General features: G+C 46.7%; 1 protein-coding gene across 3 annotated transcripts in view; it reads left to right on the top strand.

Moving 5' to 3' along the window:
* TRIO (trio Rho guanine nucleotide exchange factor) overlaps nucleotides 1-14,888 on the top strand; it is a 259,897-nt gene that overhangs the window by 54,286 nt on the left and 190,723 nt on the right. For all 3 annotated transcript variants that reach the window (XM_066585716.1, XM_066585718.1, XM_066585717.1), the window contains exons 6-8: nucleotides 3,853-3,975; nucleotides 5,689-5,880; nucleotides 14,043-14,174. In XM_066585716.1, coding sequence (XP_066441813.1) covers nucleotides 3,853-3,975; nucleotides 5,689-5,880; nucleotides 14,043-14,174 — 447 coding nt within the window. The remainder of the gene's footprint in view (nucleotides 1-3,852; nucleotides 3,976-5,688; nucleotides 5,881-14,042; nucleotides 14,175-14,888) is intronic.

The raw sequence follows: 14,888 nt of genomic DNA, 5'->3' as shown, positions 1-14,888 counted from the left end.
GCTTTCCCGCAGGTTTACTACTTGTAGAAGGGCCATGAGTAATCTCCCACAGTCAGGGGGCACACCTCTAATTGTCTGGAAAGCAGTGTGATCAGGCTGTATTCCATGGAGCGGTATTAGTGTATCTTGACGCCACCGGAAACTAGGGGTTTGACAGGAGAAACGCCGCTATCACGCCCGTAGCTCCCGATTGGCTCAAGTTAGAAAGGTCCTAGCAGCCTGTGGAGACATTTCAGCCGGCCATGGATGGTTAGGCTGTGGGTTACAGTTCTTGTTAGGCTTACATTATTACATGCAAGTGCTGCCATGTTACCACTATAACATACTAGGATTTACATTTTCATGATCTAAGCCTAAGAAGAACTGTAACCCTCAGCCTAACCATCCACGGCCGGCAGCAAAAATGTATGCAGACAGTGCAGCGTCTCACCCCAGTGCCGGCCAGCATTCGAGACATCCGTCTCACGCGTCCGGCGCCTCAGCCCTGCGTCGCGTCCGCCGGCCGCCAGCTCCGTGTCCGGCCGCTTGTATGCTCCGTGAGGGCCACACACCCACTCCCAACTGGCAATCGGATGCCGCGCAGCCCCTTTTCTGCACTGGCGCCGGGCTCGGTCTCCGTGGCCCCCGCAGGGAAACTTCCTTTCAGATGTGGGTGTGAGGCGGCTGCAGCACCAGCCGCCGCTGTCCCTTTTTTTCAAGAAATCTTTAGTGGCCTTCCATCATCTGCTGCCTAACAAGCTGTGCAGCCAATCAGCATCAGGGGGCATCACCTCCCTCTCAATCTTGGCTCCACCAGCAATTCCTGGTGGCATTGATACACTAATACGCCATGGAGCTAAGCTCCGCCTCCACTTCCTGGAATCAGTCTGATACTAGCGACAACAGGCAGTGGACAACATATTAGGAGGGGAGACCTCTTTCCAATAGGACAGTACTTTGGAGTGATTTTTTTGAAGCAGATGTTTTTTTTTGGTAAAGTGAATTGCAGTTTTCCCAGTGATCACATTGTCATTTTAACAAACGTCTGTTAATATGATAGCCAGAGGCCCTTTCCGGCCTGAATAGTCCTATTCCATCTTCAGAGGTCAGCATGGTGAGTAATGCTGTAAAAGCCGTAAATATCTGCGAAGCTAGCCACTAATTGCTATAGATGAGCATCGTCTGTGGCCCAGGGGTCCTGCAGGAGAGAACTCTGTTCCCTTCACACCCAATCACCGCCCCCTGTGAACTCCATACATGTCGCAGTCATCATTGATCGGATTCCGACATGTAAGGGGTTAATGACGTTTGTGGATGCTCTAGAACAGCCAGCGCCATCCATATGATGTAAGTGTATCATGGCATCTGTGTGGTTAGATGGAGGGCGGCGGCTCGCCTTCCCCAATAACCAAGCCGTTAACGGACGGCTCTTCTAAATGTAGTAGATCTAGTATGCACAGCCAGCGGCATCACCCTACAGGATGCTTGTCAGCATTAGGGTGGGCCCACAGGAGCGGGCCAAAGTCCCCATGTGGAGAGCACAATGTAAAACCTGAGAATTATTACGGAAACAGATGGTGTATGCATGCCGACCGCAAGCAGGGAGTGACATCAGAGGGTAGCCCAACCCCCTGGAAACCCCCTTCCATCACCTGGTGCTGTCGGGGTGAGCGCTGCTCTGAGAGCCTTCAGGACAGGATGCTGCTCCCCCGGCTCAGCTGGTTTATACTTATAAAAATAAAAAAAAGTAAAAAGAAATAATAATCCTGCCATCAACTTTTTGCTTTTAAGGGCCCCTGTCCACGGGCGAGGCCGAATATCGCTAGTGATATTCCGCCGCCCGGGAGCAGGGGAGAGCGCTGTCACTTCTCCTCAGTGAGCCAGTCTGACAGATGGGCTCACTTCAGCAAATCGCAGCATGCTGCGATTTTGAGTCCCACAAGCGGAGAATCGCTATGATTCTTCACTCGTGGACAGGGAGCTGCGCTTTCCATAGCAGCGGTCACGACCGGATTATCGCCGCAAGTAACGCAATGCAAGATCGCCCGTGGACAGGAGCCCTTACTTAGTTTCTACATTCTTTTTTGGAAACCGGGACACTAGCATCTGATCCTCTTTGTCATGAGGTCGTTTCGGAACAGTCGTGACTCATAATGCCCTGGACCCACTCCTATGGGTCTGGTGGGAGAGGGGTGAAGGGGGGGGGGGGGGGTTATGGATAAGTGAGGGTTGGGGAGAGGGTACGTGAGGTAAATGCACTTACTCCATGAGACCAGGAGCCGTTTTGTCTTATGGATGGGGTTCCCTGCCCCTTGCCTGCTCACCGCTATCCTGCCCAGTGTTCCCCTCAGTTCCTCCATTAGGTACCATCCTGTATATCTAAAGGGGGTTACTATAGATGATATTTCAGCTTCTGAGAAGTGAGACCCATGCGCAGTGCAGATTTTTTTTCAAATTTAAACCCACGCTTTTCCCGTGTCATTGCCTAGCGATGATGAGGAATCCGCGACCTTTCCGCAGTCTTGACTGCGGAAGCACCGCGGGTCGGACGGCTTCCATTGACTTCAATGGAAGCCGGTCACGCAGAACCTGCTTAAAAACAGAACACGCTGTGATTTTTTACAAATTTTTTTTTTTGCGCGAGTAGAAAATCGCAATTGATTTCCATTCGTGTGCAGGAAAGTGTTTTTCAATAGCATGCTATAGGCGGTATTTACTGTGTAATCCGGAGGTGGTCGCTCGCTCCGGATTCCGCAATGCAAATCTGTCTGTGTGCAGCCAGCCTAATGAGTTTTCCTTACCTTATTAAAGCCAAATTGTTTTTTCACAGCTGACGCAGCACTGCTCACTTCTAGGGGGTTTTGTAGAGTGGACAATTATTTTTAAGAAATGTGTAATTTTTATTCAGATCTCTTTATTGAAAAGACACAAAATGCAAGTATTTGGGACGAAACAAATCCGAACCTGGTAAAATTCTTACCTAAAATTAATGCACAAATAATGCTGCTAATGGGAGGGATGAGCCGGATGCTCTGATGGCAATTGTCCAAGATGCATTTCCCTTAATCACTGCCATGTGTCCTGGTACAAATTTTTAAAAAAAGTCTATTTTCAAATGTGTCAAAATCAGAAACCAGGGAGTTCTGTGCTCTAAAGGACCTTTTACACGCAGCGAGTATCACTCAAAATTACGTTCAAACAACGGAAAGTGAGCGATAATCCTTACGTGTAAAGGCGGGCATCGTGCAGTTTTCGTTTAATGATGGATTTCAGCCAGCACAAAATCCATAGTTGAAGCTGCTTATATTCCTTCATTTTAAATGTGTTTCGCCCGGTCTTTCAGAAGACTCCAGGATGGGTTTGTTCACATCGCATACCCAATGGGGTCATTGATTATGGGAGGCAAATCGAGAACAGTGGAATCCCGCTGGGCGGATGTTTTCCCTCGATAAACACAATGCCCGCTGGGCGGATGTTCTCCCTCGATAAACACAATGCCCGCTGGGCGGATGTTCTCCCTTGATAAACACCATGCCCGCTGGGCGGATGTTCTCCCTTGATAAACACAATGCCCTCTGGGCGGATGTTCTCCCTCGATAAACACCATGCCCGCTGGGCGGATGTTCTCCCTCGATAAACACAATGCCCGCTGGGCGGATGTTCTCCCTCGATAAACACAATGCCCGCTGGGCGGATGTTCTCCCTCGATGAACATACGCCCGGCTGCTACTGAGTTTCCTTGGCTAATGGTGTGATTATCTTTGCCTGTCATTTTCTGCAACCATTGCTAAATCTTCCAGTCTTTCGGCTGTTTGATTCTTTCCTCCCCGGTGGTCGGCACACTTCCTAACCTTCCTGCCTTCTTCTCTTTAGATGTTTGACTGGATTGCACATAATAAAGGACTCTTCTTGACGAGTTACTCGGACATCGGCACCAGCCACAACCAGGCTCTGGAGCTTCAGACGCAACACAATCATTTTGCTATGAATTGTATGGTAAGATGGCTTAGAGCTGCTTGTGTCTTCGTATTACTAACTGCTGTCTTGGAGTAAATAGAAGTACAGAATTTAGTTTTGCTTCAATAAGTGTGTTCATTATTTTTATAACTTGTATGAGCTTCTAGAAAGGTGCAATAGGATGTCGGGCAATGCAGCCAGAAGTATTTGTGACCTTTCACAATGCTATGTCAAGAATTGGTGCCAATGAGAAATGAATTACAAGGGACTCTTATCACAAGCCTCATGCTGCCTCTTAGATACACTGACAGCGGGGATGTCGTCGCCCCCTACAGGGACCCGTGACTGCTGTTATTTAGTACTTCTCCATGTGGTGGAGTAGTCGCTGCTGAAGCATCCGGGAACTGGAGGGCAATAGGATTAACTCAACATGAGGACTTCTGGCAGCAAAGAGCACCACAGCTAGCGGTTACCTGTTGGTGCCTTGGGAATGGAAATGCACTAACTGTTTTTTGTTTTTTTTTCTCCTTCTTTTTGGGGGCACGTTTTTCTTCACTTGTGCTGTTTTTGGATCCCGACACATTTTTTACCGTAGCAGGCTGTAGATTTACTTCGGGCTATAGGACATGAAAAATGCTAGAAAATAAAAGGCATATTAGAAATGTGGGAATTAAGACACCAAAGAAAAAACATGTTATTTAATGGCTGTTTTTTAAAACTGCAATCTGGCTTTCTTGCATTTTTAGGGTTAAAAAAAAAAGTAACAATCAAATGTGTGAAGGAAGTTTTATTACAGGCAGCCATTAGAGCTCTTATTAGCAGTGATTTGCATGCTGGATATCGAAAACAAAGGTTTGGTCCGGTGTCGCCAATAGAGCAAAATGTGATTGTTCTCAGCAAGAGAAACCAAGGAATCTTGTAGATATGATAGCTTTTAATGGGTAACAAAAATACATGATGATACAGCGAGCTTGTGAATCTCTTGGGCTCTTCGTCAGGCTAAAATAGCCTCCTCACTTTTGTGGCGTCGGCACATTTGATCAGTTTCCCCCCCAGTTCCCTCATCCAGACCAATTATAAAAATGTTGAACACCGCTGGTCCTATGACAGAGCCTTGTGGTCCCCACTTGATACATTCTTCCACTTGGATGTGCAGCCAATGTACGGTCACTCAGCCAGTTGTGAATCCACCTAACAGCTTCGCGCCCCCCCCCGTCATTTTCAAACCAAGAATCTTAGCTTTAAATTGATCCCATACGGATGTTGGCAGCGTGGCTAGAACCGGCGCTGCAGCCGTTTACAGATTTGAATGAACAAAGCTCCTTCGGCTTTAAAGTCCTGTTCCCACAGAACAAACAGAGCTCCTCCTAAACTGTAGAGTGGTTAAGCGGCTTCTTGGGTTTGGAAAACCTGTTTTAATGTATTATCTTCTATGAATTCCGAGTGGGGTCCTCCGTTCAGAATCCTTGTCCGTTAGCCACCGGGAGCAGTCAGTGGTTTTGGCGCAGACAACCCATCTTGGATTGCACCAATTGATTTGAATAGGCACTGTAGAATTCTTCATTTCCTCTGTGATGGTACTGGGCTCTGAGCTAGGGGGCACCAAAAAAACTTATTGTGAATGGACTCTTTCAACAAGTAGGGATTGTCAAAAGCGGAGTAATCTTGTGGATAAACTGGTATAGAGTGTAAATATTTAGTCAGTATGGTGTTGCCTAGCAACTCTAATTCCTCATTTTGTTTCTTTTCTAGAATGTTTACGTAAACATAAATCGCATTATGTCGGTGGCCAATAGGCTGGTGGAGTCCGGGCACTACGCTTCCATGCAGATACGGCAGATCGCCAACCAGCTGGAGCAAGAGTGGAAGATGTTTGCGGCGGCGCTGGATGAACGAAGTACATTGTTGGAGATGTCTGCCGTATTTCACCAGAAGGCTGAGCAGGTTGGTGATGAATAGAGATGAGCGAGCACCCAAATGCTGGGGTCCTCGTTATTCAAGTCGAGCTTTTCGTAAAATTCGAGAGCTTTATTTGAGTAACGAACCCCATTGACTTAAACGGGAGACTCGAGCATTTTTGTATTGCACCCGCCGATTGCCAAGTTTTTTTCCCCCTCCCTCCCCCCTCCGCCAAGCCAGCCACAAACTACCGTTGACGTGCGCAGAGGGGAGGGGCCAAAACTGGGGCGGGGTCGAATACGACGTGATGCTCGCTCGAGTAGCGAGCACCATCGAGTATGCTAATACTTGAACGAGTAGCAAGCTCGGAAGAGTACGCTCGCTCAACTCTAGTGATGAGCAATATAGAAATGCTTAAAATATTATCTGGGCTGGGGTACTTTTTTTTTTTTTTGTACATTTTTGACTGCAGCTAAAAGCCTGAAGGGCTTCATTAAAGATGTCTGTCCAATTTCTGCATTATCAAACCAATTTTATTCTGAACTGCTGTGTATTAAGGCTCTCTTGTGGAGATCTGCTTCATTTTCCAGAACATCTATCTGTTATTAGAATGGTAGTGTGTGAGGGAATGAGCTGGGACCGAGGGATGGGCACCGCAGGGGACACCTTCAGTGCAGGAGGTGCAGCTATTCGGATGTCGGACACTCCTTGTAAGAACTTAACATAAGAATCTGCCTGTCCAGCTCTAGCTTTACAGAATATGTCCCTAACTGCCTGCTAGTCGGCGACCTCGTCCCAACACAAGGCCAATTATACATCCTGCTTTGGGTGTCCTCAGAAGAGACAAACCCCCTCTGCAGTCGGCCATTAATGAGCTAGCAGGTGAGCCTGGGAGAAATATACCTCCCATGTACTACAACTCCTATCATCCTGTCACAAGCATCTGAAAGATGACCTCATATTAGGAAATGGGGCCGTTCTTTTTACACAAGAGCACAACATATGAGTAAGATGAGATTTGCCTGAATCTTGACAAATCTGTGTGTCTAAATGGATAACTCAGATTAATTTCTATTGGTCTTGTATTTTATGGGTAAGCCCGGCTTGAGTATACAGTTTTTAGTTTTCTGGGTGAATAAGTCTCTGTCTATCGTTCTCTTAAGGTTTTTGTGTTTCTGTTCTGTCCTAAGATGACAAAACCTCCTAAAATAACCATTTCCATCATGTGATGGCCACCAGGAGCGCCTGATTGACCCCACTGACTCGGAGGAGTTCTGCCGTGTTTGTGTCATGTTGTCCTTCATTTTATTGGAAAAAAATAGCGCTGCGTTACTTTTTTTCAGCAGTTGACAGAATCTAATAGGTCTAGTAAGTCGACTTCCATGGCCGTGTCTGGTTTCACCTATCATTTGATCTAGATCTCTGTAATGTGGACGTAGTACCTGGAGAGTCTCCTAGGCAGAATCCTTGAGTCTAGTGCTTCTGTCTGTAAGGGCTCATGCCCACGGCTGGGTCGGATTCCGACTGCAGAATCTTGCAGCGGAATCAGACCTATCCCCACCAAGAGAACCCATACTCCCCGGATGCACTGCGAGAGTCTTGGCCGACATGCATGCGCATTGCAGTGCATGACGCGTCTGCACTGGGCTGTGACACGATTTCCCGCAATACTTTTGCAGTGTTCACAGCGGAAATATTGCGGGACGAACTGCTTCCATTGACTGCAGTTGAAGTGGTCCGTGTGATTTTCCGCACAGATTAGAACATGCTGTGATTCTCCCCCTGCAAGCAGAAAATGGTAGTTGATTTCTGCTCTTGGATAGGGGAGAATCATTTACCATTACATGCCTATGGAAGTACATTGCTGTTGAATTCACGGTGGGCGTCTGGCCGCGAATTCTGCAGCGATAATCCGTCCGTGAGTATTCGGCCTAAGGCACCCACAATTGTGGATGAGGCCTTACAAAAGATTGTGTCCATGTAGGGCAGAACAGAAACAACTGTTTACAACTAAAACATACCAGAGATTGGAAGAGCGAAGAGCCGCTGTGAGTGGGATGATTGCTGGGTCTAGCTGTCCAGAGTACATCGTAGCCAGACCAGAGATTGGAGCTCCAGGAAGTTAATTTGCATATTGGGGGTGTATAGCATCATAAGAAGTCTTGGCTTTTAGGAATTCAGAACTGGACATCAACATGGAAGAGGAGAGCAGCCACATGGTGAGCGGCAATGTATGCTGTATGTTTACAGACCGACCAGAGGAAAAGCCAAACTGCATCGGCCAGAAATGTCAGCTTGTGTCTCTACTGGAGGAAAAGGTGCAACGTCTTCAGGAGAGAATAGCTAAATTGTAACTCGTTAAGGAAGATGAGGATTTTCTTGACAGAATAGAAGAGTCTTCAAAACGTTGAAGGAAAAGAAATGCCCAGTGTACCTGCAGAAGCCAAGGAATGGAAGCCTGTGACCCAAAGAAGCCAGGGGATCAGGAGTCAGCCGCACGCATACTGCTGGGGAAGCGGTACCAGGCTCTCACGCAGGAGAACAGTGAGGAGGTACAGCAGGAAATGACTCTACTCACAAAAAACTGTGTAGTAAGTACCCAAAAGCCGCCTAGATGGAGAAAAAAAGTGTTGTGAAAAAGTAAAGCAGAGTGCTGGTTGTGGGAGATTACCTACTGAGACCTGACATAACCTCACCAAAGGTGTGCTATCTTCCAGGGGCACAAACCAAAGATGTGTCTGATAGGCTGTCAAGACTCTTCAGTCGTACAGAACACCACCCATTCCTACTAATACATGTAGGGACAAATGACACTGCAAGAAAGGACATTGCATCAGCAGAGACTGTGAAGACCTCGGAAAGAAGGTGAAGGAACTAGGAGCACCAGTGGTATTCCATGGCCATCCACTGGGAGGATGGATGAGAAGAAGATGGAACAGGATTCTAGAGGTGATCAAGTGGCGACGTCAATGGTGCCGTCAGCAAGGATTTGGATTTCTAGACCATAGAGTGAATTACCTATATAATGGACGGCGTGCTAGAGATGGGTGGCACCTTACAAAAACAGGCAAGCATATATTTGGTGGGCGCCTTGCTTCACTCATTAGGAAAAGTTTTGAACTAGAACAATATGAGAAAAGTGAAAGGCAAAAATATACAGTTAATACATGTGATAACTTCGTTATTAGAAGTGGAAAGAACAAAGACAAAGAATTCATAAGGAAGATATAGGAGCAAGAGACACCGATCACAAATTAAAATGTTTCTACACAAATGCACAGTGCTGGGAACAAACAAGGAGAATTGGAGCTCCGAACACAGGAAGAGAAATATGTCATCGGCATCACAGAAACTTGGTGGGATGATACACATGATTGGATACAAGGCTTGAAGGATACAACATATTTATAAGGAACAGACCTAATAAAAGGGGAGGAGGTGTTGTGTTGTATGTTAGGAAAACCTTCATCTCCACAGAGATTCAAGCTTCAGAGCTGGGAGTTCTGTAGAAACTGTTGGGGTAAGAATACAAGGAGAGAACAACAGAAGGACACCATTGTGGGCATTTACTATAGGCTGCCTGGACAAGCAGAAGATATGGATGAACTCTTTCTACATCAGATGGCCAAGCTCTCAAAGAAGCCCAACATAGTGATCATGGGAGATTTTACCCATCCAGACATTTGTTGGGAATCTCTCAGGTAAAAGTAATGGATCCAACAAATTCTTATCCGCTCTTGCTGACAACTTTATCCTCCAGAAGGTAGAAGAGAAAACAAGGGGATCTGCTATCTTGGACCTAATTCTTACCAACAGGGAGGGAGTGGTTGAGGAAGTAATAATGGCTGGGACCTTAGGAGGCAGTAAGCATGTGATCCTTGAATTTTGGATAACTAGAAAAGGTTGGATTTCAGAAAGGCAGATTTTAATAAACTCAGAAAGAAGGTAGGAAGAATCCAATGGCTGGATGTTCTTAAGGACAGAAATGTCCAAGAAGGTTGGGAAACATTGCAAATTGAGATTCTCAAAGCACAATCGTTAACAATCCCTAAGGCCTCCCTCACATAGATGTTTTTGTACAGCGTTTAACGCTGCTCTTTCGGCGCACCACTAAACGCTGTACAACGCTCCCATTCATTTTAGTGGAGTTGCTGACACAAGTGTCTTCAATGCAGCGCTTTGTCAGTGATTCGTGTTCTATCTTAGGCCATTTTCGGCTCTGCGTTGCCCATTGAAATGAATGGGCAGCTGTTTCAGCGCTGCCGAAAATGCGGCACAACTTGGTACCGTGTTACAGCAGCGCTAAGTGCCCTAGCTGCACTACCTGAGGGTGCCTACCCACTTGCGTTTTTTTTTTCCTGCGATGTTTTGCGTTTTTTCTTAAGAGCAATTAGTATAGAATGTGTTCTTGTCCATCTGGTTTTTTTTTTCTGTTTCGTGGGTTTTTTTCACATAGGAACTGTCAGTTGCATATGTGTCCTTATTTTTCTCTTAATGCACCCATGATTGTCAATGGAGGGCTGCAAACAACACCCTGAAAAACGCACAAAAAAGCGCGAAAACGCAACGTTTTTCACGCGCGAAAATCGGCAACGGAAGTGGGTAGGCGCCCTGAGAGGGAGAAAAAAAAAAACATACTCTCCTAGCAGGTGCCATCGGGGTCCCCATGGGTGTTCTCTGTAGTTCTGGACTGGCTGCCGGGCACTTGTCAAGCCTGCAAAGCATCTATTGCTAGTGATGAAGATTGAAATCCCCACCTCCCAGCAAAAAATTGCTCTGTTCGGCTGAGCCGGCTGTCACAATCGCAGCCAATGCTGCATGCACCAATTACATCCATTCAATTAATGGCTGTGATTGGTGCATCCAGTGCTGGCTGCTGTTGGCTTAGCTGGCTGTTAGAGCAATCTCTTGCTGGTGGCGGGGTCCTCAAACCCCATCACTAGCAAAAGATCCTATGTGGGCTTGACAATTTCCCCGGCAGCCGGTCCGGAACTACGGAGAACACTGGCGCGGGGGGTGGGGAGGTGGCACCTGCTAGGGGAGTATGGATTTTTTTTTCTGCATCCTTGGCTCCGTATTCAGCTGTGTGGATATAGTATATCTTGCCTTTAGTAAAGCATTTGACAAAGTATCTCACACCAACCTTATTGAAAAAATTACCTAATCTGGGATTGACAAGGCAACTGTTAGGTGGATTCACAACTGGTTGAGTGATCGTACTCAGAGTGGTCATAAATGGCTGCACATCCAAGTGGAAGAATGTATTAAGTGGGGTACCACAAGGCTCTCTCCTGGGCCCAGTGTTGGTCAACATTGTTATAAATGATCTGTAGGAGGGAATTGTGGGAAACTGATCAAATTTGCTACCACTAGAGAAGAGGGAGTGCGGATTCAAAAAGATCTAGACAAGCTTGACGATTAACAGAATGGTATTTAACAAGGAGAAATGCGAAGTCCTACATCTGGGCAAGAAAAATGAAGAAAGCACATACAGAATGGGAGGCATTGGGCTAAGCAGCAGCACCTAAGAAATCCTAAAGTGTTTTAATAAAAATAAGACCGTCTTCTATTAATTCTTGCCCCCAAAAAAAGCACAGGGTCTTATTTTTTGGGGTGTCTAATACTCTCCTAGCAGTCGCTGCCTGGGTCCCTCCTGCTTGCCTCTGGCGCTCCGGCAGGCTTCCGTGCAGTCCCCGATGCCGACGGAGCATCTCTTGCTGGTGGCTGAGCTTAAATACACCGCTCCAGCAAGCAATTGCTCTGATTGGTTTAACGAGTGCCGCCTCAGCCAACCAAAGACGGAGCTTGTTAAACCAATCACAGCCATTCAATTATGTCATTCAATGAATGACTGTAATAAGTGCAGGCTCTGATTGGCTGAGGACTGAACGGAAGTTTGCCGGAGTGCCACTGCCCAGCGGGAGGGACCTGGGCGACGTCTGCTAGGTAAGTTTTTTTTTTGGCTTTTTTTTTTCCCCTCTATTTCCATGTAGTGTAACTAGGGCTTATTTTCGTATACTGCCTCTGTCAGGGCTTATTATCGGGGTAGGTTGTCTTTTCGGGGAAACACTGTTTTGAATTCCGCACCACATATTAGTTTCTGTGCGGCTTGCCCCCAGCTGATTGTTGGCAGCGTATGAGCAAGAATTTTTTTAGTCTCGGGTTTAAAAATGCAACAGAATTTCCGTGTGGTGGGTCTACACAGAAATTCTGCCCCACGTGAACCCAGCCTAAAGCTGCTGTAAAGCAGATCTCTAAATGCCCTGAATGCTGTTAAATATAGCTCAGGCATCCCACATAATCATATATAGACAACAGAATTAAAAATGTACAATTATAAAATAAATGATTAGAAAAATGGAAAATGTTTTTTTGGCTTTAATTATTTAAAAAAAAAAGGGGATAGAGACGCTTTAAAAATATTTTCCATTATATTATGGAACAACTTAAATAGAGTTGTAAGGTAATTTCTATAGAATGTCATGAATAGTTGATGGGCTGCGGTCCGCCACTGAGACCCCAGCGGGTCAGCTGCTAGGCCGCTGTCTGTCAGCGTCACCATGTAGCGTGCGGAGCAGAAGCCCCTCTGACCCCAGTGTAATTACAGGCACAGCTATTTCATTCCTCTCTAGGTTGGATTAGGTTCACTTTGCCAACTTTCTACATTTACTACATCACTTTAGTATCCTTGGGGTCTAAGAGTGCCCAGCGGGTAGTAATGCATCCTAGGGTGATAAATCCGTAATATTGATGTCCATAAACCATAGTTGTTGAGGACGGTTAGTAGTTAATATCTAGTATCCATCGAGGTCTAGAATCGGCTTAGTGATGAGCAGCTAATAATCTAGAATGATGTAGTTTTGTAGATGATGAAGCCGGTTATGGTCGTGAGCACGGACTGTAAAGTGTACCTATAATGTTAGGTATTCTAATTAAGCCCAGAATTCTTAGGGTTAGGAGATCTGTTTTGCTGATGCAGCGCTCCAAATGCCGTGCAGCTCTTCACGTGTGCCTGCCTGCAGCCACCACTAGTGGGAGCTCTCTGCATGAGGATTGACTTGCCTCCCATGCAGCGCGCTCCTCTTAGGCCTCCTTCCCACGAACGGATTTACGCCGCGTAAATCCGCTGCGTTGCCCCATGCTATTAGGTTCTGTTGAACCTAATAGCACAATGCTCACGATGCGGAATTCCACCGCGGAATTACGCACCGTGAAATCTCCCGTCCTCACCCGCAGCATGTTCTATTTGCCGCGGGTGTACGCGCTGACGGCTTCCATTGCAGTCAATGGAAGCCGTCCGTTCACGCTGTCTCCCGCTGCAACCAGCGGAAGATAGCGTGAAAAAACGCTTCCCCGCCTACCGCCGCGCGTCATATGACGCGGCCGACGTGACACGTGGGCGGGGAAGCGTCTTCACGCTATCTTCCGCTGGTAAGTATGGGGTCTCTGGGGGGCGCCGTGACGGGCTTCACTGCGGAATATTACGCGGCGGAGCCCGTCATGCTCGTGTGAAGCCGGCCTTAGTGTGGAACGTAGAGACCCCTAAGTTTACCCGTACACCCCTCACAGTTAGGCCTCATGTCCATGGGGAAAATCAGATCCGCTGCGGATGCACTGTAATTGTCTTTTATTTTTCATGCGGGAGATCAATTGAGCTATGTGCTCTATGAGCTCCCGCACGCGTGATCCGCACCTAAATGGAGCATGTCCATTTTTTTTCATGCTCCAGAAATTTTTTCATTCACTTTTAAATACCATCCGTGGGTATTTATCTACCCGCGGGTGGTCAATGCATTCCTATGGGGCGCGGATCCGCGTGCGGGAAAAACGCTGCAGATTTTAATTCTTCTTTTCCCCGTGGACATGAGGCCTAAGTCCTCTGAGAAAAGGTGGTAATGGCACTGCTCAGCGCAGAATCTCACCTGGTTTGGAATGGACTGCTGTGAAATGGGGCAGTAAATCTGTGTCCTGGTAATACAATATATTTAGTCTTAGGGCTCATGCACACCACCATCTTTTCGTTGTGTCTAAGCGCATGAGAGCAAAAAAAAGGAGAGAAATCTAATGAGTTCATTGGTCACAATGCAGAAGCAGCCATGAAGTCCTATAGCGTATAGGGTGTTTGCACCACATTCTCACACCTACCTTCCATGAGTTATTGCTGCAAGAATAGCCTTTCTCTTGACTCTCATTGTTTTTCCCCACAGTACATGAGCAATGTGGATTCATGGTGCAAGGCTTGTGGTAAAGTGGAGCTTCCATCGGAGCTGCAAGATTTGGAAGATGCTATACATCATCATCAAGGGATCTATGAACACATCACGGTGGCGTACTCGGAGGTATGCGTCTGCATGGGATGCACATGGTTGCCACAGGGTGTTGCTATCTTGGCATGTATTACTGGAAAAGGGCTTTATTGATTGTGTGAGGATTAAAGAAATTGATCAGAAGGACTATTTTTTTTTTTTTTACTTTTTAGAAGCAGGTTTAAAAAAACAAACAACGTATCCTGTATCATAATTGGTATATAAGTGAGAATGTGTGTAGGCATTGCTCCCTGGTCCCATGTATGCGGTCTGCAGCAGCTGTTTGGGGGGCCGTTCTGCGCTGTACAGATTGGACTAGCACAGAGTGAATGTGGGGCTGAGAGTGAGAAAGTGAGACAGAAGTGTCACATAAAAGGTTGGTATATAAGTGAGAATGCTTGGTCTGGGCGGGAATGAAAGCAGAGGGTGGTTACAAATGGTACGTACTCGGAGTCACAGTTACTAGTTGGGCACAACAGGGGCAGTATTGGAAGCTTACTAGTGGGATACCACAGGTGGCAGTATTGGAGGGATTACTAATAGGGTACCACAAGAGATAGCCCTCCAATACTGTCTTCTGTGGTACTCCACTAGTTATCCCTCCAATACTGTCTTCTGTGGTACCCCACTAGTTAGCCCTCCAATACTGTCTTCTGTGGTACCCCACTAGTTAGCCCTCCAATACTGTCTTCTGTGGTACCCCACTAGTTAGCCCTCCAATACTGTCTTCTGTGGTACCCCACTAGT

This window comes from Eleutherodactylus coqui, chromosome 12 (assembly GCF_035609145.1).
Source record: "Eleutherodactylus coqui strain aEleCoq1 chromosome 12, aEleCoq1.hap1, whole genome shotgun sequence".
Lineage (NCBI taxonomy): Eukaryota > Metazoa > Chordata > Amphibia > Anura > Eleutherodactylidae > Eleutherodactylus > Eleutherodactylus coqui.
The sequence above is the reverse complement of the archived record's forward strand: the minus strand, read 5'-3'. Positions and strand labels throughout refer to the sequence as shown.